This window comes from Myotis nattereri, assembly GCF_964212035.1.
Source record: "Myotis nattereri genome assembly, chromosome: 3".
NCBI classification, from domain to species: domain Eukaryota; kingdom Metazoa; phylum Chordata; class Mammalia; order Chiroptera; family Vespertilionidae; genus Myotis; species Myotis nattereri.
In genome coordinates, this window is record NC_138077.1 from 50,317,838 (window position 1) to 50,342,575 (window position 24,738).

The 24,738-nt window shown below is 38.6% G+C and overlaps 1 protein-coding gene across 3 annotated transcripts in view; it reads right to left on the reverse strand.

Annotated features, from left to right (window-relative positions):
- FGF12 (fibroblast growth factor 12) overlaps positions 1 to 23,113 on the reverse strand; it is a 528,942-nt gene extending 505,829 nt beyond the window's left edge. Inside the window, exons 1-2 of one of the 3 annotated variants that reach the window (XM_081087036.1) lie at positions 22,900 to 23,113; positions 22,608 to 22,750 (exon numbers count right to left, since the gene is read on the reverse strand). In XM_081087036.1, the coding sequence (XP_080943162.1) occupies positions 22,608 to 22,620 (13 nt within the window). In that variant the 5' untranslated portion in view covers positions 22,621 to 22,750; positions 22,900 to 23,113. Of the gene's footprint in view, positions 1 to 20,399; positions 20,434 to 22,607 lie in introns of those variants that run through there. The other 2 variants (XM_081087037.1, XM_081087041.1) reach the window with 2 other exon arrangements.
- Positions 23,114 to 24,738: the final 1,625 nt, after the last annotated feature.

Here is a 24,738-nt window from a genome sequence, read left to right on the forward strand (position 1 = left end):
AACCTTCCATAATTTCTAACTGCTTAGCACCCACAGTTAACAAATCCATTCTTCCTTAGCCACACTGACAGAAAGCCACTGATACAACAGATAAGCCATCACCTGAAATATTTGGAAGGAAGATGTGCATGTCCCAGTGTAACATGAGCTTGCCCTCCCATCCCAATCATCACCTTCATTGTGTGTCATGACCATTCAAATCCTTAGCATGTTAGATCAAAAAGTCAAGGAAGTATTCAGAAGTATTGCAGAAAGATGAAAACACCCTGACTTCATTGTCAATAGACTTTCCTGCAACTTTTCTCTCCACCACTCTCTCTGGGTTTCCAGTTCCTTCTCTGTAGGATGAGGGTTTGGAGAGACAAGTCCCACAATTTTTTAGTCAGTTATTCTATTGTACCTAATCACTGTCATTGCAAAAAAAAAAAAATCACTTGAATACCTCTGCTCCAAAAGTAACAACAGAACTTAAAGATAACTCAAGAGATCATTTTATTCAGACACAACAAAAAGTAACTTAAAAATCTGATGGTCATCAATTCTCGTCTTAAAGACATGAATTAAGATTCAGCAACAGTCCCTTTGCTAAATCTCTGCTGTGCACCATCACCACTAACACAGAACCATAACCTCTCCTTTCAGGGTAACAGGAAGCTACAGGGTTCCTCAAAAAGCCAATTCAGAAGCAGGATGGTCATTGGCACATTTCCTGAGCTCTTTATGTTTCAGGGTAAGCAACTCCAATTCCTTAACCGGTCATTAAAGTGCTCATTTTACATGTGGACACTCTGCATTTTTACTTGGTCCTTATAAACTGCAGAGTTCAAAAACAGACACAATGCTTTAAAAATATTCAAGTAATACAGAAAATAAAACAGAATATTGCATTCATTACCTGTAAAGTTAGCTAATATATCACACTCACAAACCCAGAAAAGTATACTTCTTTAAATAAAATAAAATAGTTGCTAAATTTAATGTGCTTACATAAGATTAGAATTTCATTTTGCAATGCAACAAATAAAGTCTTGTAGCATCCTAATAAAAAGATACATTTCATTTTCAAAAGATGTTTCACTGAAAAGGAAGCAGAGATGAAGCAGACTTCTCAGCACCATGTTTCCTCATTTTATGAGTGGAAATCACTTAACATATTTGAGTGGATTCATTATTAAAAGCATTTGGCATCACAAAGAATCATGCTTCCTTGAAATATTAGCACTGCACAGTATGAGTAACTGATACAGTATTAATTATTTTTAAAAGCATCCATGGAATAATACAGTGTGAACAGCAAAACAGAGACTGAGATCATTTTAGTAATTTCTCATATCCAATGAAGGTGCACTTGCTGCAATCATTTTTTTAATCCTCACCAGAGGATATGTTTTTATTGATTGTTCAGAGAGAGAGAGAGAGAGAGAGAGAGAGAGAGAGAGAGAGAGAGAGAAAGAGAGAGAGAGCCATGTGACAAACCTCAATCAGCTGTCTCTTGTACCCACCTTGATCAGGGATCAAACCTGCAACCTAGGTATGTGCCCTGACAGGAATTGAACCCCCAACCTTTTGGTGTATGGGATGACACTCCAACCAACTGAGCTACCCAGCTAGGGCTACTTGCCACAATCTTTAAACAGACCCTAGGCTGTGGTATGGGGACAAAGAAACTACTCCAGAAGACCATGATTATAATCCTGATTTTATACTTAAGCAAGACATTTCTTTTGTGAAAATAACTTTTTTAAAAAGAAGAGTGAATTGTATTCATTATCTGTAAATTTAGCTAATTGAAGTAAGATTTTTCCCCAGCTCTATGATCACAAACTAACGTGCTATAAATATTAGATAATTTCACCTTAAAATATAAATGGAATTAAATTCTCACATAACTTGGAAAGTTTCTTATAGCTTCTCATTGTAAAAGGGGATGGATGATTAATTGGATGATACTTATGATCAAATGTAAAAAATAGTCCTGACAAGTCACTTTGGGCAAAACTTTCAAAATTTGAAAGAGTTGATTATAGGTACCCACATTAATTTTCAAAATAAGAATATATCCTATTGATATTTTCTCTACCTTGTTTAGACTTTGGAAGTTTCAAAGGATTCCAAACTAATTTCCAAAAGATGGTATGTTTTTCTATACCTCTTAGATTCTGTGTAATATTTAAACAAGATAGTATATGGGAAAGCATGTATATTCTACATAGCATTTTAAAGATGCTATATTTTTACCCTCCATCTCCTTAGCAAAATTAATCTCTCCTTATCCTATACTATTGGAATTTTGTTTCACCTCTCTTATAATTTTAATACATGCTCTTTTCTACATGAGATCAACCATTTCTTCTAATTGAAATTGTCTTACTCAATTGTGCATCTACAGTGCTTAGCATAGTGCCAGAGTTTTTAAAACAAATAATCAATAATTTTTTGTTGAATGAAGGGAAAACACAAATTTAAAGTGACTAGAGAATTTATCACAACCAAATGTGTTTTAGGTGTTCTAGGCATAATTTCTCACACAGAATTTCATCTGAAGTTAATACTTAGCCTCCTCTTTAAACATTCAAATTCCTCCCAGACACAATGGAAAAAGTTAGTGGATAGGAAATTCCACTGGTTCCTTTTCAGTGCTTAAAACAGTAAACTTTGCTGTTTTCTTTAAACGAGTTCCTTAAAATCGTGTATTCAAAATATACCATGTGGGTTTATAATTGGGAAGGCTTCTGACTAAATAACCTAAACTTAGAAACATCTTTAAACGCATAATACTTTTGGATCACCTATACTCAAAAAACAAAAAACAAACAAAAACAAAAAACCTAAACGTTTTTTCAGCCGGAAGAGAGTCTCTACATTATCATTCCTTTAACCCACCTCATATTACTGATGACGCAACAGAAGCACATGAGATAAAGTGACTTTGGCAAGGTCACAGCAGATCAGTGGCTGAGCGCTGAACAACCCGAGATGGACTCTGGATCACCTGACTCCAGCCCAGTGCCATTCCCTTCCTTCCTGTCCTCTCTAATGTATTCATCCAGAACTAACTGACCAAGCAGAAACAACTGGGAATAGTCAGACCTCTATTCATAACAACTCGTTTCATCATAGTACTCTGTGGTTTACAAAGGACTTTCATAGACTCTCTCCTGGAGTCCTTCCCCAAACCCCAGAGGCAGAACCTTTACTTCTTTTTACAACAAACCAAGACCCAGAAATGTAAAGTGATATGTCCAAGGTCACAGGGTCAAATTTGAGCCCAGACTTTCTTACTATACACGTAATTCTCTGTACATAAACACAGCAATCTCTGTTCCAAAGATACACTCAGGTAAAGGAAAATAATTATTCCACTAGAATCCTCATTTACATCTAATTAAGACAAGATTCTAAGGGGCATTCCCCAGGAGCTTTGTGAAGGGTTTACAACTGTAAAGTTTCCTTTCAAGAGAACCTTAACTCTAACCAGATGAATAACCAATGCAAAAGGAACAGATGAATGTAAAAAGAGGACAGGACAGCCACCAAAATGCATGTCCTTCAAACTGACTTAGATATCAAGGACAAGAAAGTCTTTCCTTACCAATTTTTTCAGCCTCCATTTTCGAGCTGAGGGAACTGGAGCACCTCTACCACCAGGCCCCAGAAAGTGGAAATCCAGAGTTATCTTAAAGAATGAAAACGATGATAGCTGTGGCTCCAGAAATGCAGCCATAGGAACCAATACAGAAGTCTCTTTTGATACTCAAAAAGGTCCTGAGAAGTACAGTCTGTACCCCTGAGTCACTGAGATCAGAGAAGTAACTAAAGACAAGCATTAGAATTTAGTTACAAAGCTGTGACAAGGAACAGCACTCTAGGCTCTGCCGCATTCTAATGGGAGCGAGGAGAAGCCGAAGACTGGTGACAAGGTACAGGCACAGATAATAATGAAGAATCGTGCCACTCCCCATTGCACAAGGACAAGAACAACGGTGAAAAGACCATTTTATTTCTCATTTTAGAAACAGCAGAGAAATTGCTCCTGCCCAAGTGAAGGAGGAAGTTTTCATGCCTAACTAGATTTCCTGGGGATGAAGATCAGTAGTTCTCTTCCATGGGCAACAGGAAGTTAAGTCACAGTGAATATGGTCCCTTCTTTGCAGGGTATCTGAGCTCCTGGGATGAGACCTGAGTGATGTTTCAAAAGAGAAGGAAGGAGAAGTGGGGACTGTGTGCTACATGTGTGTCAGAACACACATGTGCTAGGTATGTCTATGTCCATGTGGGTATAATAAAAAGTGGTACAAAAACAAGTAAATAAATAATATTACATATCAAGAACTCAATTAACTTTGCATTGTATGTGTACCTAATATGTGTTAAGGCACTAGGATTACAAGGAAGAAAGACATAGTCGATGCCTTCCTGAGGCTTGTAGCCCAGAAGAGAAGCTCTGACATGCACCCCCGTGGTGATAATAGAGTGTAGAAAGAAATCCACGCTGCAGGGTGGGGTCACAGGACCAGAGAAGGGACTTTTCTCATTAGAGAAGGACCAAGAAAAACTTTCCTGAGGAAATTGCAATCTCATTATTTGTGGATATAAAAATGTAATACACAGGGTGGGGCAAAAGTAGGTTCACAGTTGTTGGTATGAAAACTAACACAATAACTAAGAAGTAACAATACAAGAATAAACTCTGTGTTTTGCATACTCACAACTGTAAACCTACCTTTGCCCCATCCTGTACTTTGGGAAGATATTATAAGATCTCTTCCCAGGTGTGTTTTGTTTGAATAAATAATGTAATTATTAATAGCAGTGTATTACTGATAACGAACTTGCTGTTGAATGTGTTTTTATAGTTCTTAGCTTCCCCCTGATATACCATTTGCTAATAGTTAAGTCATGAAACCATAAATTTAACAAAATACATTACATTCTTAAGTGTTCACTGAAGACAACATTCTCCGCCCCTTCAAAATGTTTAAATTCTATGTTGTGTGCTTTCGAGACAATGTAAACATGGAAAAACTCTCAAAAATATATTGCGGAATGGCATAATCAAAGCTTCATTTGGAAGATGCTCCCTAAATTTGCTGGGTGAATTTGAATTCAATCAATATTAACCCATGAAAATAAAAAGAGCCCTGCTCTTCCAGTTTAAGACCTGAGGACTGCAAGCCATTCTGTCTTTATGACATTACATGGAAGAGTTCGGAGTCCTACACCTATGTCCAAAGCATAGCTCCTTCATTTGAATTAATATTTTTAAAGAAATCCTCAGGGATTTTCAAAACTGGTACTTCCAGATCTCTGAGACTCAGAGCTACTACTTAATAATTTAATCCTATTTATAGATAGCTGGGCTTTAGGATAGGGTGCAATTTGATTTAGTGGATAGAAAAAATAGTATGGGAATCAAGTAACCTGAGTTTTAAGACCTGAATTTAACAGGACTGAGTTACATTTTCTCTTAGCCTCAGCTTTTCCAGGTAAAATCAAGAAGCTAAAAAATGACTTCCAAAGTCTCTTCTGAGCATAAAGATGCTATTACAGTGCTTGAATTCACAAGAGGGTTTTTCTGGGAAATTATTGCTTGAATTGTGAGAGCTGAGGCTCATTTCCAATCATGAATGATTGAATGTAGACTTAATCACTCCCATCTCTCAGAGCCTCTAGCAGTTGTTAATATGTCCATTTTGGCATTTACCGTATTGCACCTTGAGGAGTGTTGTCATCATGACCCAAGGGAAGTGTCCAATGGATGCCCAGGTAGTGGAAGAGTGAATGAATGTCAAGGCAACTTTATAAAGCTAGCTGACATGTTCTTGGTAGTCTCTTAACCTTGTAACTCTTCTATGATATTTATGGGTGTTTTCTCATGGGAAAACTACTTTAATGACCCTGATGTCTGACAATATAAGTATGTTGGATAAAAGAGGAAGCCAGCCAGGGCACTGCTGAGAATTCCACAAAATGCTATCTCTAGGAACTCTGAGTTGAGATTATGTTTTTGTAAGATTACTTAGTATCTTTTAAAAGTAAAAGAATTCTAAGTAGAGATGGGGAGACTGAACACAGGCTTTTAATTTTCTTACTAACTGAAACACCATTAAACGTACAATAAAGGTGTGTGTGTGTGTGTGTGTGTGTGTGTGTGTGTGTGTTTGATAAATCTATAAAGATGAAGTAAAAGGGAGAGAAGAAAACCAAATTTTAGAAATGGGAATTCAGCTAGTAAAGATATAAAGGATTTAGCAGACCAGAGAAAGCTGTATTCTAACTCAGCAGTGAGTAAAGAGAATCAACAACCTAACTGAGACTGCAAAATCTCCAGGTCTGTCTAGAAGTAGGGTGAAGAGGAAAGAAATAAAATATGCAAGATTGGTGGGAAGTTTGTTTTTAAGAAGGTATTATAATCTCAAACCCTCTCCTAAACATTGAGCAACTAGACAACTGCCCTCCCCAGTCCAGTAGAAGACGAGATTTACTCAGTAGAGGACTGAACAGAAGTGCTCTGTCCAGGGGGCAGAGTGAGTCCACATTGAAAACTGGGAGAGTAAGGGAACATTTACACACTGATTGCTGAAACACACAGAATCATGGCAGCCAAGTTTTTACCATCCAGGTGGCAGAAAGAGTCTCCTTTGAGGAATCTTGTAAATAAGAGGTAAAGGTAAGACCTAAAAATACTGATATCAGGAACTCCACAATGAAAAGCTCACCAAAATCACCCTACAACTATGATCATTGTCAACAAGCCCCACCCATTCCAGTAACCTGTTTAGCCTCCTACACCCACTGTTAAATATAAACATGTAATTGCATATAAAAACATCTGCAGAAAGTCTCTAACCTGAAAGATAGGAACCAAAACAATAAAAAAGGCTTACTGGAAACAAAGGCTATGGAAGAAGATAACAATTGTAAATATATGTATGTAATTATATATATAATTAATATTCTCAGCAAGGTATTAGAAAATGTTGCCTCAGCAAAATAAGATGGAATAATTTAAAATCAAATAAGATGGAATGATTTAAAATAATAAATAAGGATCTTGGAAACAAAATCTGATATCAGAAATAAAAAAGAAAACCTAAGAGAAAGACTAAAAGATAGACTTGAGTGCATTACCTAGAAAATAAGGGGAAAATGTAAGAGAAATGGAAAATAGGAAATAAAGTATATAAAAATAAAAACATTAAAAATAAATTTAGTATATCAATATCTAAGTAACAAAATTTTCAAAAAGGTGAAACCAAATAAAAATTAAAACATAAGAATAGGAAATCACCAAGAAAAAAATCTTCAGGAAAATTATCTAGATGTAAGGAATATGAGCTTCCACATTAAAGAAGCCTACTAAGTACCAAGCATAATGGGTGAGAAGAAACCCACAAGGCAAATCGTTATACTTTTTCAAAATTCTAGGGAAAAGTATAGATCCTACAAGTTTTAAAGAGAAAAAATCAGGCATGTTCAAAAATAAAGAAATCAGAATGGCATCAGACCAGAACAACAAAACCAGGAGAGAGAAGACATTATACTGGTGCATTTAAATCTGAAAGAAAATTATTTCAACATAGAATTCTATACCTAGCAAAATTATTGTTCAAATATAAGGGGGGTGAGGAAAATGAAGATATTTTTATATATGCAAAGGCACAGAAAAATTAACTACGACATGTCTTTTTCCCACCAAATTGGGGAGTGAACTAGGAAAGAATACAGAGAATTCAGGGAAACAAGACATTCAAACAGAATCCTGCAGTTTTCCAGGGTAATGGAAAGGTAGGTCCCAGAATAAGACTAGTGCCCGGGGCATAGATATAGAAGGAAGTCAGAAGGTTCTGACAGATTACTTCCAGAGGGTGGACTTGATTTTAAAAAAAAAAATCTGCATGTGAATGCCTTGAGATGAGGTTCACACCACTAGCAGAGGCTTGGAGCTAAATAATGAAAAGAAGGTAGAAATCCGAGCAAAAAAAAACCAGACAACTGCCAGTCACCCTGGCTCAGTGGTTGAGTGCTGACCTATGAACCATGAGGTCATGGTTCGATTTCAGGTCAGGGCACATGCCTGGGTTGCAGGCTCGATCCCCAGTGTGTGGCATGCAGAAGGCAGCCGATCAATGATTTTCGTTCATCATTGATGTTTCTATCTTTCTCTTCCTCTCTGAAATCATTAAAAATATATTTTTTTAAAAAACAAGACAACTATCAACCACAGACAAAACCTTAAAAGGAAAATAAGAATAATCATAGTTCAACTTGCTTCGTCATGGAAAGTATTTACCCAGTCAAAATAATGTCACAACTAAATATTGACCCAACAAAAGAGCAATGTATCAGCCCCGGGAAGACGGTGGGAAGGATGCCTGTTATGGTGAGAATGTGATTATGAGAGAGAGAGAATGAAAACTTCTTTTTTATGGTGAGGCATGAAAAATAGAGGTAAGAAATTGAGAGGCCGTAAGAAGAGACTCTTATTTAGAATACGGAGGTAAATATCAAAAAGAGTTGAAAGTGTTTCTCTCTGGAGAGAAAAAAAATTGAGGGAGAGAACAAAGAACTTCGATAATATACTTTCTATGTGACAAAAATAATAGGTTACAAAAAAGAAAAGGAATAAATCACCTCAAATTTTATTCACAAGGAATTGTCTTTATACATGTCTTGCTCCATAAACATTTCTGAAGGACTAAGTAACACAGGAGGCTGCGGGGTGACCTCCGCGACACCCTCACACCTTTACTAAGACCCGATTCAGTGGTCAGTCGAAATCCAAAGAGGTTGCTCAGAGAAAACACAAGGCTGCCCTGGCCATCTGTCTCACTGCTCCTTGTGGTTATTAAATGAAAATCATCTGCTGACCTTCATTTTCGCAATCTTGTTCATAAATCTCTCACCGGCCAGCTGACACCTTCTCTATACAAGACAGTCTTCTGGATTTTTAACCATTGATTGTGGCTCTCCAGTTTGACAGTGTCTGCCTAGAACTATTTTAAGACTTTTATCCAAAAGCAGTATCTTTGTGAGGTTCCTGTACTTTACAGCTCTATGTTGAGTTGCCACTAAAAGCTCAGACTGGAAAGTACTACACTTGGAATTTATTGAAACAGTTTAGTAAACCTGAATCCATCAGACGCAGCAAAAGCCCAGGGCTATGATTTTGTACCAGAGGTTATAATAAGGCAGTTTTGAGAGTTGTACTGATAGCTATATTTCGGTGAGTACTTAATATATGCCAGGCAATGTGGTAAGCACTTTTCTATATTATCTCATTTAATCTTCAAAACAACTCTATGAATAGGTACTATTATTATCTCCATTATATAGATGAGAAAATCTACGATCAGGGAAATTAGTAACCTTGCTGAATATCTTCAGCTAGAAAGTAGACAGACAAAACCCAAAACCAGAATTCAGTTTAAAAACTATTTTTAATCTCTCTAGCTTCTCTAAAGAAAGAGAGCCAGAATATGAAAACATGCCATTGAAAGAGTGATAATAAACTTGAAGGCAAATAGTATTTCATATACTTAAGGATAGAAGAGAGTCAGAAACTTCATATCAATAGTTGCTTAAATAGTTTTGCTCTATCATTATAATTCTGAGACTTAATAATAATTTAAAGATCTTCAGGGAGCAATTTTTAAGTTGAACACATTTCAAAAAGATTCTTTGGACCTTTTTCCTAAAATACCAATCTGTAAGTTTTGGTATAAAAATTTGGAGGGATTGAGAGCCAAAAGGAGACAGAAATAAAACTCACTTCCATTAGGTAAAGGAAGCGTGTCAGCAGCAGAGGTTGGAAAAAGTCAGAGGATGAAATACTGACCACAGCATATACCCTGGCCATGGCAGTGGGCTTATAGATACACCTTCCTTTGTACAGTAGATGTTTTATTGAAAACCTAGGGAATAATCGATTTGCAAGTAGAATTGAATTCTAAAATCCCTGAGAATCTAATTTTAAAAGACAATCCTTAATTATATTAATATTTTTGAAATGTAATTTATATGCAACAGGCCTCCATGATTTTCTCCCAATTTCTTTTTCACGATGTATCATTCACTGTATCTGTCTCCAGCCCTACGTGCTTTATGAGGGCAGGAACTTTGTCTTGTCCCTCCCATATTCAGCACCTAGAACAGTGTCCAGCATAACAAATATTTGCCGGATTAATGAATTAACCAATCACTTAATATTTCCCTAGTTGCTACATGTATATCAGTGACTATTTCCCTTTGCTTATACTATTCTGTCAGCCTGGGATACTTTACCAATGTTTCAACACCACCTTTTCTGCAAGGCCTACCTCAAATGCCAACTCCTTTTTTCTGTATTCCCACAAAACATATTTCCCTATCTGGTGTAATCATAGAGGATGTAAACCTTGTTTCACTCATCGGTTCCTGGCCTATAACCGCTATCCAGAGCAACCCACACAGAATATATGATAGTGAAAGTAAATGTAAAATGCAGTCTACATTTTCACATGCATTGCCAACGGTCAGCTTTTCCTGGGATTCTGTTTGGGTCTACCTTCAAAAGCTAGTCGTCGTGAGGTCAGAAACCATGTCACTTTCTATGTTGTGCACCAATGGCGAACAATGTGCACGGTGTGGATAAATGGAAATGTCTACATCCAGACATGGATTTTTTTATTAACTAAGTGGCCACGGTGGTTGTGGACAGTGCTGGGTAGTTTTCTAGTGGTAATCATGGTGACGCCTTCAAACTGTGGTGTTCCTCATGAGCATTCTAAGGCATGGTCCCTTATCTGGCATTCTTCAATAATGAGAAAAATGTATATTGTATATACATGTAAATGTATACTTACACATTTATTTCTAGATACAATACCCAAGTACAAGAGAGTCTTAGACGAGGTTGTCTACACCAGTGATTCTCAAAATATGATCCCTAGACCAGCAGCATAGGCAGCCCCAGGGAACTAGTTAGAAATGCAAACTCTCAGGCCCACCCCAGACCCACTGAATCAGAACCTCTGGGAGTGAGACTCAGAAATGTGTGTTCTAATGAGGTTATTGTGATGCAACCAATGTCTGAAAACCCCTGACTGGGCACCCTGGGCAGAAAGTTGTCCTCACTATTCTGACATGAACAGTAGAATGTTTCCTAGACCAACGATGTCAATTTTCCTATCACGAGAGTTAACTTTTATCTCCTGAGGAAACTGGATTTCATGTTAGGCCAGACAATGGGAACAAATTAGTCAGATTCTGATTTTTAAAAAAAAAAAGCTCAGTGGATTAACCAATTGGTGTCACTACTCTAGTTTTTATAGCATGACAAACCATTGTGACTTAAAAAGTATCATTTTAAACAGTGCCTCACAGCTTCATGGCATTCTGGTGGTTGCAACAGAGAATAATGAGTGAACTGGAACCAGAAAAGGTGAAGGAGAAAGCTAAGGAGAACAGCAGGGGTCAACAGTCCATAGAAGAGCATGAAGGAATGGAACCAGTTCTAGACCAATCACAGCTGGTGTCAAAGGACTGGGGAGGGGAAATGGTAGGGGAAGGAAGGAATCTATACTAATAAAAGACAAAGATGCTAATTGACCATAACTTCGCTACACCCACCAGCCAATCAGAGCGACTATATGCAAATTAACCCATCCAAGATGGCGGTTAATTTGCATATACTGGCTGGGAGTGAAGACTGAAGACAACGTAGAAGGAAGGGAAGCGCTGCAGAAGGGAGCAAAGTAGAGGCGACAGAGACAGGAACAGAGCCAAGGTGGCGGAGGCGGGAGCGCAGCAAGCCGGGCAGTAGAGGCGGGAGGGAAGTCTGCCTCAGCTGGTTTTGCTCCCTTCTCTGCTTCACACCAGCCTCAGGAAGCCCCATTCTTGCAGGAATGTTCCTGCAACAGGCCTCTAGTATGGTGGTAGTAAGAGTTAAGCAAGACGGCAGCTTCCAGCATCAGGTAGAAATCCTGCCATGCTTCAGGAATGTTACATGTGGTGCGAGGGGTACCAAATCCTGCATCTAGTTCTATGCAAGGGGGCTACCATGATAATGGGGGAGTTTAAGGCAAGAATCCAAACCCACACAGGAACATAGGAAGTAAGAAGCCTAAGGGTCAGATAATAACTATCAAAGCAGAGGCTGTTGTTATTGAATACTGATTTTATGTTTGGAGATATATATTCTCCTGGAAAGAACAGTTGTACAAAAGAGGACTCAAAGACACAGAGATATATCTTACCAAAGTCACAGGGATTAACAAGTTGCTAGTTATGTATGTGATTTCAAGTTTTGTCATCTTTCTCTCACATGAATGAGCTTCCCAGATAGGCAGAGCAGCTATTCAAGGTGCGCTGAGGAAAGGAAGTTGCAATTCCATGCCTACTTAAGGCCCTGGGTTTGGAGCCAAGCCAAGGCACAAGAGAGCAACAGGCTCTTTCTCAAGCCCACCTGAGAGCAGGCAGGAATTGCTGGTATCTCCCTGAGTCTGGCTCTCATTGGTCCAGGGTTTGGGGGAGACTGAGCAATAAAGTGTATACTAAAGGATAATAAAGTATATACTAAAGAGTAATAAAGTATATATTAAATTTAGTATATGTAAACAGCTGGATTCATTTTTCAGTAACTAGTTGACTTACCAGACTTGAAAAAGTATACCCTGGGTGTTCGCTCGTAGTTAGGCTCACAGGCTCTGAAGCCAGCCTGCCATTTACTAGCTGTGTAATCCAGACAAGTTACTGAATATCTCTATGCCTGGGTCTTCCATTCCTTGAAACAGGGATAGGAATAGTTCCCCCCCTACTGGATTGCTCTAAGGATTAGTTGAGTCAATGTATATAAAGCAGTGTTTGGTCCATAGTAAAAGATACATCAGTATTATTCAAAAGACTCAGTTATCTCCTCATGGCCCCTTTAAGGTCCCACAGGAATAAAGCATGGAATCATGGCTCATGGAGAGATTTGCTTGAGTTCAGCTTAAGTAGACTGTTTAAGCGCTTGTAACTGAATCTAAGGTCTAGTGATATATGCTTTATTAAAAACTATAATAAACTATTGATAAAAGATTTGAAAATGAAAAAGAATTCAGTCACAATCCAATCACCATTAACTAAATATTGGCAATTTTTGCATATTACCATCTACTCTTTGTTCATGATCATACCAATTTACATTATTGCAATCAATACATAAATCCACATCACTGTTTTTATAATCATCATCAGATCACAAGTGTTTCTGATTACAACTCATGTTCACTAATACGTTAATGTCTGTTAAATAGTTCACCTCATCATTACATTTTTATTATTTGCACAATCAAGAAATTAAGCTTACTAACCATAAAGCTCTTATACTCTTGAGAACTTTCATCTAGATACAAAAAAATATGCTTCTTCAATCTAAAATGATCAGTATCCCATCAAATGTCAGAAAAGATGACTATTGGTTTATAAGTTTGAAGACAATGAGGGATCGATTGCAATTATTTTTCAATAATATATTGCTAATGATTGAGAAAACTGAAAGAAAATCAAATATCCTTTCTATAATGTTGGTAAGACATTCAGCTCTTAGACTCTTGGCGTTAATCTGTTTATCTTTTCTTTTTTTAGGGGGAATGCTGATTTGGGTTGGGAGAGAGGAGAAAACTGTATTCACCAAATCAACTTCACATATGACTAATGTATAAATAAACTGATCTTAATTGTAAAAACAAGATATGCGTGAGGGTAAAAAATGTTAGAGAAACATAATGTACAATCTGCTGAGCAAAAATGACACTGAATTAGCCAAAGAAATAGGAGAGATCAAGGTGCCAAATATAAAGCCTTAAACAGAACATATCCACTGTAATTCCTACATAAACACATCACAAATGCTTGTTCTTACAATTCCAGAGTTGAAAAGAATCTTGTCACTAATCTACCCTTGTTTCACAGGTGAAAAAACAAGGACTGAGAAAGGAAGTGACCAACTCAATGTCACACAATGAACTGGAACAGGAAATACGACTCAAATCCAAGTCTCCAGCCTCCTAAGCCAGGCCACACCAGCGACTCACCGGTTCAGACATAGTTGGGCCTCTATTGTGGTCACAATTATGAAGTCTATAGACAGCCAAGTAGCAATTTCCCAGCTGTCTTAATGCTTTCTCACTTGAAACCAAATTAATTGTTCAACCCAGTTCAATTGTTCAACCCAGTTATAGACCCAACAACTTCAGTCACACAACTCACAGCATTAAACAGCTAGCTCAAATCTACAGTGGGTCTTAAAAAATGAATGTGGCAATTATGACCACCCTGACTTATTTTCTATGGACATCAAATGTAAAGAGGAACAAGTAAAGAAAAAATACAAACAAGCAGTTTCTTTACTAAGAAACTAGAAATGAATAAGCAAATAGAGCTAAAGAACGGCTTAGGACACTGAACTCCGAGGAGGAGAAGGAAGAGATTTTTTCCCCAGATTCCACCATCGAATGGAGGGACTAGAACATGAACCCAGGTTCTCCAGTGTATTGTCTAATGTCAGTTTTATTTCATCAGAACATGCGCATGTTTTCTGTGCCTCTGTGAGTCACCCCAATATACAATCTCATAGTCCCATCAGTATGCACAGCCCGGTTTGAAAAGCTTGGCCTTAGAGACTCTAACACATAGCAGACACTCAGTAGATGCTACTCATTAAATGAAGCAATCAATCATCTTGTTCTAAAATTGCTTTGGTTGTCTCCTTTGCCTTAGTATTATTGAGGGTTTTGCTATATTTGCATTATCGGTTTGCTTTTCATGCTGATGCTGATGCAAAGTCCATAAATAAAAAGTACCTGTGCCATTTCATTTTAAATTATTTGAAGGCTTGCAAATACAGTGACATTTGCATGACAACCTTTCTTTTGACATATAGCACATATTTCTCCTCTAAGTTCCAGAAGAGAGAAAGAAGTAAACCAAATTCAACTTTAGATTGTGTTGGAAATGTTGAAAATATTTTGAAATGAAAGAAGAGCCCTTGTAGAAAACTGCTTAAATAATCTAATTTTAAACTATCCAGATTCTAACAATTAGAATGATTATGTAATAAATCTTGTGTCATTCTCTTATTTGTAGAGCCTCTAAGCCCAATTTAGTACGTGAATGAGACGAAGGGCATAAACATTCTGACTTTTTTTTTTTTTTTTTACAATCAGAAACATATCTAGATGATCAGTTTCCAAAAAGCTGAAAAGGCATTTCCTAGTTTGCCTTGTGCGAAGGTTTGCTCACCCTGTTTGAATGTTAGCAGTGTTTGAGGGTTTCAGCAAAACCTAATTGTTTCACATGGGTGACAAGTGTAGGCATGAATGGGATGGGGAGAGACGGACACTTGGAGATTGGCCTTGCTGCTTCTTCCTGCCTGCTGGTTAAACGAATGTTCCAGTGTTCGATGTGTTTGGTCATCTTCTGAATGGCCTCTGCAAGCTTCTGGATTTTTTTTTTCCCTGCAGCCTCGTCCCTTTTGGGCTGCTTCTCAGGCTAATGGCCTGTCCACAAAGAGAAGAGAAACAAAAACCTAACCGCAGAACAGCCACTTCCCTTGGTTTCTTTCACAGAGTTTAAAGCCCCGCTTTCAATGACCTGTCCTCTCTGAATCACTGGCAGGAGGGTTTGTTTCAGGCAAAATGCAAGACAGAGTATGCGCTAAAGAAAGAAAGACGGTGTCTGTGCAGGGACAACAGGTGTCCTCGGGGCTTCTGCCAAGGCACTCTCCATCCGCTGCATCACAGCCCAAAATACCATGGTCTGCCTGGGTGGGAGTCCTACATTCCAGAGACAAGGAGAAAGAGACTGTTTGGAAAAGTAACTGAAGAGGAGAGCAAACTAAAATTAGGACTGGAGACACAGATCCTGGAAAAACCCCACCGTGCTCTGCCTGCAAGGATGCTAACAAGGAGATGAGGATGAAGATGTTGGGGAAACTAAGGTCAGGTGCCACCTTAGCCTCAGACACGCTCCATGTCCATGTTGCCTCCCAAGCCTGGGATACAGAAATCAGGCCTCTCTTCTACGGGGACACCTTCTTAATGCTAAAGAGGGTGGCAATAAAAATCAAGGCCCAGGCAGGAGGAGTCCTGCAGTGTTCCTGATAAGGGACGCAGGTACATGTTAGAGTTTCATAGTAGCCACCCTGTAGCTCATTTATTGATTCATAATTGAAGGTGCACATCCTAATCACCTGATGTACTCCTTAAATATCTAAGCCCCACGTATCCTGGGGTACCCAGTGATTCTGCTGTGCACCCCTGATTAAGAATCTGTTTGTGGCCATATTTTACACATCTGTTTTAAACCCATCCAAGATATATAATACTTGACCCAATATATCTCCACCTTCAACCCCACAAGATGTTATATAACTGCCTCAAACTAAGCCTGAGCAACATAGAAATAAATTTAGATATTCTAGGAGTAACTGTAAACCATATAAAATAAGTGTAAAAGAAGTCCCTCTTTGTACATGGAAGCCTTTGTGGAAACCAGAGGAGATAATGTTGAGTGTCTATGTGGAATGCTTGCTGCTAAAACTACAAAGGTGGCAAAGGACCAATTTCTCCCCTCTAGGACCTCACAGTCTAGTGAAAAGACAAACACAGCTTATCATGATGAAAGACTGACGCCAAAGAACTCTAAATGCTTTATTGGTATGAGTTTAAGTTCATACGCATATTATGGTATGGGGCTTGAGGTGGGTGCAATAATTCTTATTTTATAGAGAAACAAAGTTAAGATGTGTTGCCTAAGTCACTTAGTCTTTCTGAGCCTGTTTTGTTATTTACAAAATGAAGTTAAAATGTCTAATCTCAGAATTTTAAGGGAAATGACAATAAAAGCCCATTAAAAAGATACAAAGTGTCTCATCAATGTTATTTATGGCTGTTAATACATGAAAAATCACAAATCCATTCGTGATCACACAGCACTAGAAGGGTTAGTACTTCAGAAGCTTAAAGGCAGAAAAGAACAGGGATAAGAGAATGATAGGAGATAACTAACTGGCCACCTCTAAACTCGTTGCTAATGCTAACGAGCCTCATAATAATAACACGATGGGTTACTAGCTGGGTATCGAGTCAGTTGGAACAGCTTTTAGAGTGGATACTTAGCTTGAGTTCAAATGTTCTCCCACACAACAATTTTGTTTAAAGAAACCAAAGGGGGAACAAAAGACAGACATTATTGCTGTAGAATGTTAAGTACCTCTCTGGTGGTCATTAATTACTGGATGATTTTATATCCTAGCCTGCTAGGTAACCTACTCTACTTCTGAAAGATAAATGACATGCAATGTTAGAAATGCATAAGAGATACACAACGTTAGAAATCCACAGCCTGTTTGTGTACTTCTAAAATGTAAGCTCCTGGACGGCAAGCCAATGCACTATTTATATCTCTCTCCCCAGAATTTAATAATGTGTCCGAAGCAATGTGGCATCTCAGTAAATATACTGAATCAAACAAAATGCACGTCCTCTAACAGTTAAGAATCCTGAGACTCAGACAGGAAAACTATATCTAATGATGTAATAAAAGTAACCCTGGAGTAAGAACGAGGATCTCCTCCATCCAATGCCTATTCTGTTACATTATGTTTTTTACTGCATTTTATTTTACTTATCTCACTACCATGGCCTCAGTGTTTTAGTTGTTTTTAATCACAACGGAGCTTTTCTTAAAATCACTTCCCAGTTCTCTAAATGAGTTACTACGTAGACATTTTCTTTCTCTCCTGTAAGGTGAAACATTCTGTTTTCAGAGACATAACTGCTCTATACATTAAATGCATTAGTTCGTGGCTCTGCTTGGACTCTAATGGATGGTGTGAAACCCAGAACAGAGCTGAACATTCATTGGGAACATACATACAGCTCTCTATAGAGAAAGCAGATCAAGTTACTGACTTCCAAGTTCTGAAATCAAATTTATGCTTCTGTCGCCCTCCTGGTAGCCAAATGTATTTTGCCTTTGCTAACTTACAATCTCCTGGTGCATAAACAGGCATGATGAAGTAATCAAGGCTATGGCGTTCAACATACACAATCTGAGTCCCTCAAGTACACATTTGCATAGGTACATGGAAATGTTTTATATGAGGCAGGCTCCTGGGTAGCTGCAGGTACGCTACACAAGAAGGACAATCTATTAATAGGGATATGAGAGTGGGATCTTTAAGATCAGAGATTGCTTCTTAGCACATTGGGAATATAGCAGGTGCTCAATAAACATTTGTTTACATAAAGAGCATAAAATTACAATGTGGATTGTAAAAAAAAAATGCAGTATGTAAGGGACAAGTTAGATATAGGGAGGTCAGGGGAGATTTTATGGAACAAGGGCCATAGCAAATGAATCTCAAAAGAGTTGAGCAGAGACATATGACAACAGGAAAAGGGTAAAGCTATATTCACTCTGTTAAGATGTACCTTGAGTTAAAAAGTCTAATATCACACTATCATGGATATATATCAGGGCATTGTCAGGAGCTCAGAATAGACCTAGAACATAAGTGTTTAAAGATAAGCAGGGTTGAAAGTAAATGGCTTGAGGAAGAGCAGAGAGAGGATATTTAAAAGTGAGTTTGGCCTGGCTGGTATGGCTCAGTGGTTGAGCATTGATCTATGAACCAGAAGGTCATGGTTCATTTCCCAGTCAGGGCATATGCCTGGGTTTTGGGCTCGATCCCCAGTTTTGGGGGTGTAGGAGGCAACCAATCAATGATTCTCTCTCATCATTGCTGTTTCTATCTCTCTCTTCCTCTTTCTTCATCTCTGAAATCAATAAAAATATATATTTTTTAAAAAGTGAGTTTGTTTCTGATCTAACCATGAAGCAGGCAATTTATTTTCCTTTCATTTCCATTCTGTCCAGAAGCAACAAGAAGACCTATATCATGATTACATATCCAGGAGCTTCCAGATTGATTAGTGAGATCATATCAAATCTTTTCTACTGAGGGGCCTGAAGTGATGTCATTCTCAGATATAATCAATTCTCCAAGATCTAGACCAGTGCTTCTTAAACTTGCATGCGTATATAAAGGACCAGCAGACCTTGATGAACTGCACATTTGATTCATAAAATCTAGGGTGAGTCCTGAGAGTGCATTTCTAACAAGTTCCCAAGTAATGTTGATGTGCTTTAATGCTGCTGGTAATGTGGTCTGTGGACCACACCTTGAGTACAAAGGATCTAGACCAGTGGGTAACTCTAGCTGTCCATTAGCATCAGTTGGGAAGCTTCTTCAAAATACCTGTGCCCAGGTTCCACTCCAGGACCAATTAAACCAGAATGTCTAGAGATGTGGCTAAGCATTCTTATGCTTTTAAAAACTCTACAGGTGTTCCTAATATGCCAGCTTGATGTCAAAAACATAGCTAGACAAAGACAGATGTAATACAATTGTCAGGAGAGGAGGAAAATAGGGGAGAGAGCAAGAGAGAAATGATGGATGATGATAGATATATAGATAGATAGATGATAGATAGATAGATGATAGATAGATAGATAGATAGATAGATAGATAGATAGATAGATGATAGACAAATATTTTTCCTCACTCTAAATCAGTGCTTCTCAAACTACCTGGAGGTTTTGTTAAAAGAAGTTTCTGATTCAATACAAATTACCTGGGGATTTTGTTAATATAAGCTTCTGATTCAATTGTTCTGGAGTAAAGAAAATATTCTGCAGTTGAAAAAAGCTAGTTAGTTTTCAAACCATATTTTGATTATCCAGAGACTAAATCAGTGGTTCCCAAACATCATTGGATCTGGGATCATTTAAAACTACCGATATCTGTCTTGCACCCTAATATTCCGATGTAATTGGTATGGGGTGCCACTTAGCCCCAAGGATGGCCACAAAGCATGCCAGATGATTCTACTGCACAGCAAAGTTTGTGAGCCACTGCAAGGCACAAATTCTGTCAAAGTTGTTCCGACTGTGCACCAACCAACCCAAACCTTTGAAGCTATATGAATTACCCTGGCGCATGAAGATCACTGAAATTAGATGGTGACTCGATTGCTAGGGCAGCTGATCTATTTTCCTCTCTTCTTTTCCCTGGATGAAAGGAAGTGGGAGCAAAGCAATAAGGAAAGAAACAAAAGAAAATTGATCTTAGCTGTAAATAACTGAAGTCCAACTTGCCAGAAACTCTGGACAAGTGCTCAAAGAAAGATTTTCAAATGCTAGAGGTAATGTGAAGGTTGTCAAACGCAAGTGACAGGAGTCAATAATAATTGAGCCATTTGATTTTTTTCTGAGATAAAGAACTCTTGAACCCTCAACTGAATCATACCATAATACTCTTCTAATCTATATTAAAAGAGTTTCCAGTAGAAAAAATAATTATATGTACTCACATTTCAGAATGTCTTCCTAGAAATTGATTTGAATCTGTTGGGGAAAGAATTTTGTACATGGCAGCATAAAGTATAAAAGATGGACCAGTTTGAATGGAACACACACCTCTTAATATACTAATACAAATTTTAAGTTAGCTACAATGTTTAGCTGTTCCAATTGCATCAACTTAGAAAATAAAGCCAATCTGTAAAAAAATGTATCCGTTTTTAATGTGGTCACTACCTAGCTAATTCAGCTTTGTAAAGGAAACCCAAGTGCTAACATGCATAAAAACATTTATGATGTGTTTTGTGTGAGGCAATATGGTACCTCTGCAGAATAACCACAATATTGGCTTGGGGAAAAAATCTTCACTGCCTTTTGGTCAATGCTGTGATTCATGCCTGTATCACTGTTATCTGAATAACTATAGGAGTTCTGGCCTAATTCTTCTCAGATATATTTCTCAGATTCTTTCTCCTTTCAAAACCAAGACTGGTAGAATATCTAGAACTCTACTACTGTCAATTTGAGATATAAACCAACTGGAATTTTGAGTGACATGTAATGAGCAAGGAAGGAAAATAAAAAAGTATTGCTAAGAGAAACATCATCCTTACGATGGGCCAGGAATTAGTATATAAATTGGAAGCCAAACATTACCAAGGATCATTGCCAAAAAAACAAACACAAAAACAAGTTAATAACCATAGAGCAGGTGTCATCTAAGCACACAAAAATCTATTTCATAGTAAAATAATACTCTCTCTGTCTGCCATTAACTTTATGTTCCAGAAATACTTAATCAACTGGAATATTACAAGCTCTATGAGTTAAGACTGGTTTCTCATTTTAAAATGGATTCTATAATGAAGTTAATAAATATATGCCTCTTTATACTTATATATGTATATGTAGAAATATAAGTATTTGGATTTTCTCATATATGTACATCACTGTTAGTCATTGAAGTGCTCATCAGCGAATCACAACAATAGTTTTTTTAAACTAAAAATTGCCAGCTAGTCTGAATTCATGTTAATTCAGTTATTTTCATACTGTAAATACTTACCTAGGTTCAAATACTTAACTCTACTAATTAAATACTTAAAATACTTCCTTAAACATAGACCTGCTATCATTCAGCATGCTAGTTTTATTAATCAGCCCAGAAATGGGAAATCCACCACCATCCCCTGATCCTGAGCACATTAGCACAATGACTGACATTCCTGGTTTAAAAATAAAACCTTGTCTCAAATATAGCTTCTCCAGTGCTTGGTAATGAATATAGTTTCATAAAAGTTGACATCATTTCTTCTGTTTCCACTGGAATCAAGTATATCCAATATTCCTCCTGGGTATCTGACCACATCACTCAAGGCTATTGCAATCTGGTGGGTGTTTGAAGAAGGAGGAAGAGGAGGAGAAAGAAGAGACCTGCATAGATGGGTTAAACCCGAAGGATATCCAGTCTCACAGTTGTAATAGCCATTTTGTTTTTGTGTATTAAATATGCCATCAGAAGTTGGTTTTTATAGTCCCTTTCCCAGTTAGTATGTACACATCATACAGAATTGCTTAGGAGGAGAATATTAAGATATACATGTCCACAACTAGTAAATTCATCGTGTTTGGGAGTCAAGCAGTACTCCCAGCACACTGTTCTTCTTAGAGGTCAGTTCTAACGCACACTGTTTCAAATAGACCCAATTTATCTGCTGATATATATTGAAAATGCAGTAGGATGTGGTCATACACACCCAAAAATACCATCTTCCTGGGGTGGGGGTGGAGAAACCCAAACATTTTTATAGCAATGCATTATTGGATATCAGATACAAACATACCTGTCAGCAATACTAAAGCAAATTAATTGTATTTATTTGAGCTCATCGATTCCATAGAAAAGAAATTGCTTTACCAACACATCTCTCCTCTCCCACCAGCTAAAGACTCTCCCCACCCCCACCCCCAAAATAATAAATAACAACTCGTCACACTTCACTAAGCAACTGACGGAGTATTAAACACTGTCTTCCGAGCTGTGGGAATTAACAAGAAGTGGCCCTCCTGCCAGGATTCCCCGCTGCTGCAACGGACATAGCATCTCCTATCGACCTAGTCCGATGCTCGCTCCCCAAGCACTGCAGTCCCCTCGCGGAGGACTGCCTTGGCCACACGCACATGCAGCGGGAAGTCCCCCGAAGGGGATAGAGACATACCTTTGCTCTCCATTTCGGTCCCCTTCGAGTGCTGGGAAGTTCAATGGAAGTTGGCCGGAAGATGTGGGCCCGTTTCAGATTCCCAAACCTGGGAAGCCAATCTGATGATTTCGCCCGTACTTCCTTCCTTTCCCTCAGGCTTCCTGAAAGATGGGATTTCTTAAACCTTGAAGCTGCAATCAGCCACCAAAGGACACTAAGCAGCAGCAGCAGATTGCCTCTATGAGGGATAGACTGCGACGCACATCTGGCATTGAAATGCATGCACGGTGCCCGCTCAGATGATTTTTACCTGGGTCTGGAAGCTGCAAGCAGGAGCTGTCCTCCGAGCTTGGTGCTGCAGGTGTAGTGACAGATCATCCCACTTTGCTTTCTGGATGTACGATTTGCATAGGCGCTGGCACGCATGCGCAGGGCATCCTCCCTCCCCTTTTCACCGCCTCCTGCTACCCGCCCCCTTCGTTTCTCTCCCCAATACCTTCCCTAGTTATCCCCACCACGGAATAGCTGAAGCGTTGGGGCCCAGGGAAGCAATGCAAAAAATAAAGGCCGGACTGGATTTTCCTTTGCAAACCAGAAATGGATTGGATTGGGATGGTGTCCTGGTTTCATATGATTTTTCCAGGATGGATTACAGAAACCTATGGTCCACGAGCTGGTTCCAGCTTTATTCAGAAGGCAGAAAGGGGAGGAAGGAAGAGAAGGGGATTTGGGAATCCTATTTGAGGGGCATCTTTTGGGTTTCTCTCCTTACTGCTGCAGTAACTTTCCAGGTGAACGCTTTCCCCCTGCAGGACCCACTTCCCCCACTGGATTCATATTTCTCCTGCATTCCTGTTCTTGTTTTGTTTTTTTTAGGGGGTGGGATGGGAGTAGCCCTGGAGCTAACAAAGCTTAGTATTCGCCCACTTCTTTGCTGCTCAGACTTGAATTTCCTTGCCTCCCTGAGATCCCCTTTGCCTCCATCCCCAAACGCCCATGAATAGGCGCCACGGCTTGGAAAGTTCTCTAAACAATGATACTGAGGATACTGGGGGGAGAGGGGGGAGGGTGCTCTTTTTAGCTTTTTTCCAACAATCAACCAAGAAGTAGACCCCAAAGGAAGGGAGGCACCTTATTGATATAAGTACTTTAAAACTGTACATATCATCGTTTTATGAAGGTGCAGAGGAGGAGTGCTTTTCCTGTATAAGGCTATAGGAAAAGATGGAAAGCCAGAAATTCCTGAAGTACCACTTCCATATCAGAGTATTTTAAAAGCCACACTATATTTAGTTTATCTGCAAAATGTGTAAGGAAATAAATGTGTGTTCACTAACTTTTTTTTCTTTCAATAGTCCAAATTCTCCTGAGAGAATATTCTCTCCTTGAGAATAATAGTCTTATTCTCAGGCATAAAAACAAATCTAGAAAACTCTGTTGTCTGGAATGGCTAAGGAGAGAGATGTGCAGATTAATCACACCTCAGGTTACACAAAGATCCCTCCATAGTAGACTTCTAATCCCAATTGTCAAAATATTGAAATACAATAAAATGTACTCCCAACCAGAAACCTGAGGCTGACGGCAATTCAGTTTTCTGGTGATTCAGAAGGCATCCTGGGATTTTCCAATGTCTGAAGGCCTTGATTACAAATATTAATCATGACAGTTCAACTAGACTGGGACATTTATTAGTAGAGGGCTCCTGCTGATGAACGGCTGTGGTTCAGCAAAGCCTACCTCCATGCAGCACTGAGGAATTAAAACACTGAAGCGTGGGATTACAGAGGCCACAACCTAAGGTCTACTAACCTTTGGGCTCTCATACTGCATGCCAAAGTAAATATTTGGAAAAATCACAAAACTCAGAATTTCTTTAAATTTTGACAGGTTTAGGAAGTAGGCTAAGAGTAAGAGTAGAGTTGTTCCTTAAGAAATAGTCTAGTCCGGCCAGTGTTGCTCAGTGGTTGGGCACAGACCTGTGGACCAGGAGATCACAGTTCGATTTCCGGGCAGGGCACATGCCTGGGTTGCAGGCTCAATCCCCAGTGTGGGGCGTGCAGGAGGCAGCCGACCAATGATTCTCTCTCATCATTGATGTTTCTGTCTCCCTGTCCCTGTCCCTTCCTCTCTGAAATCAATAAAGTAT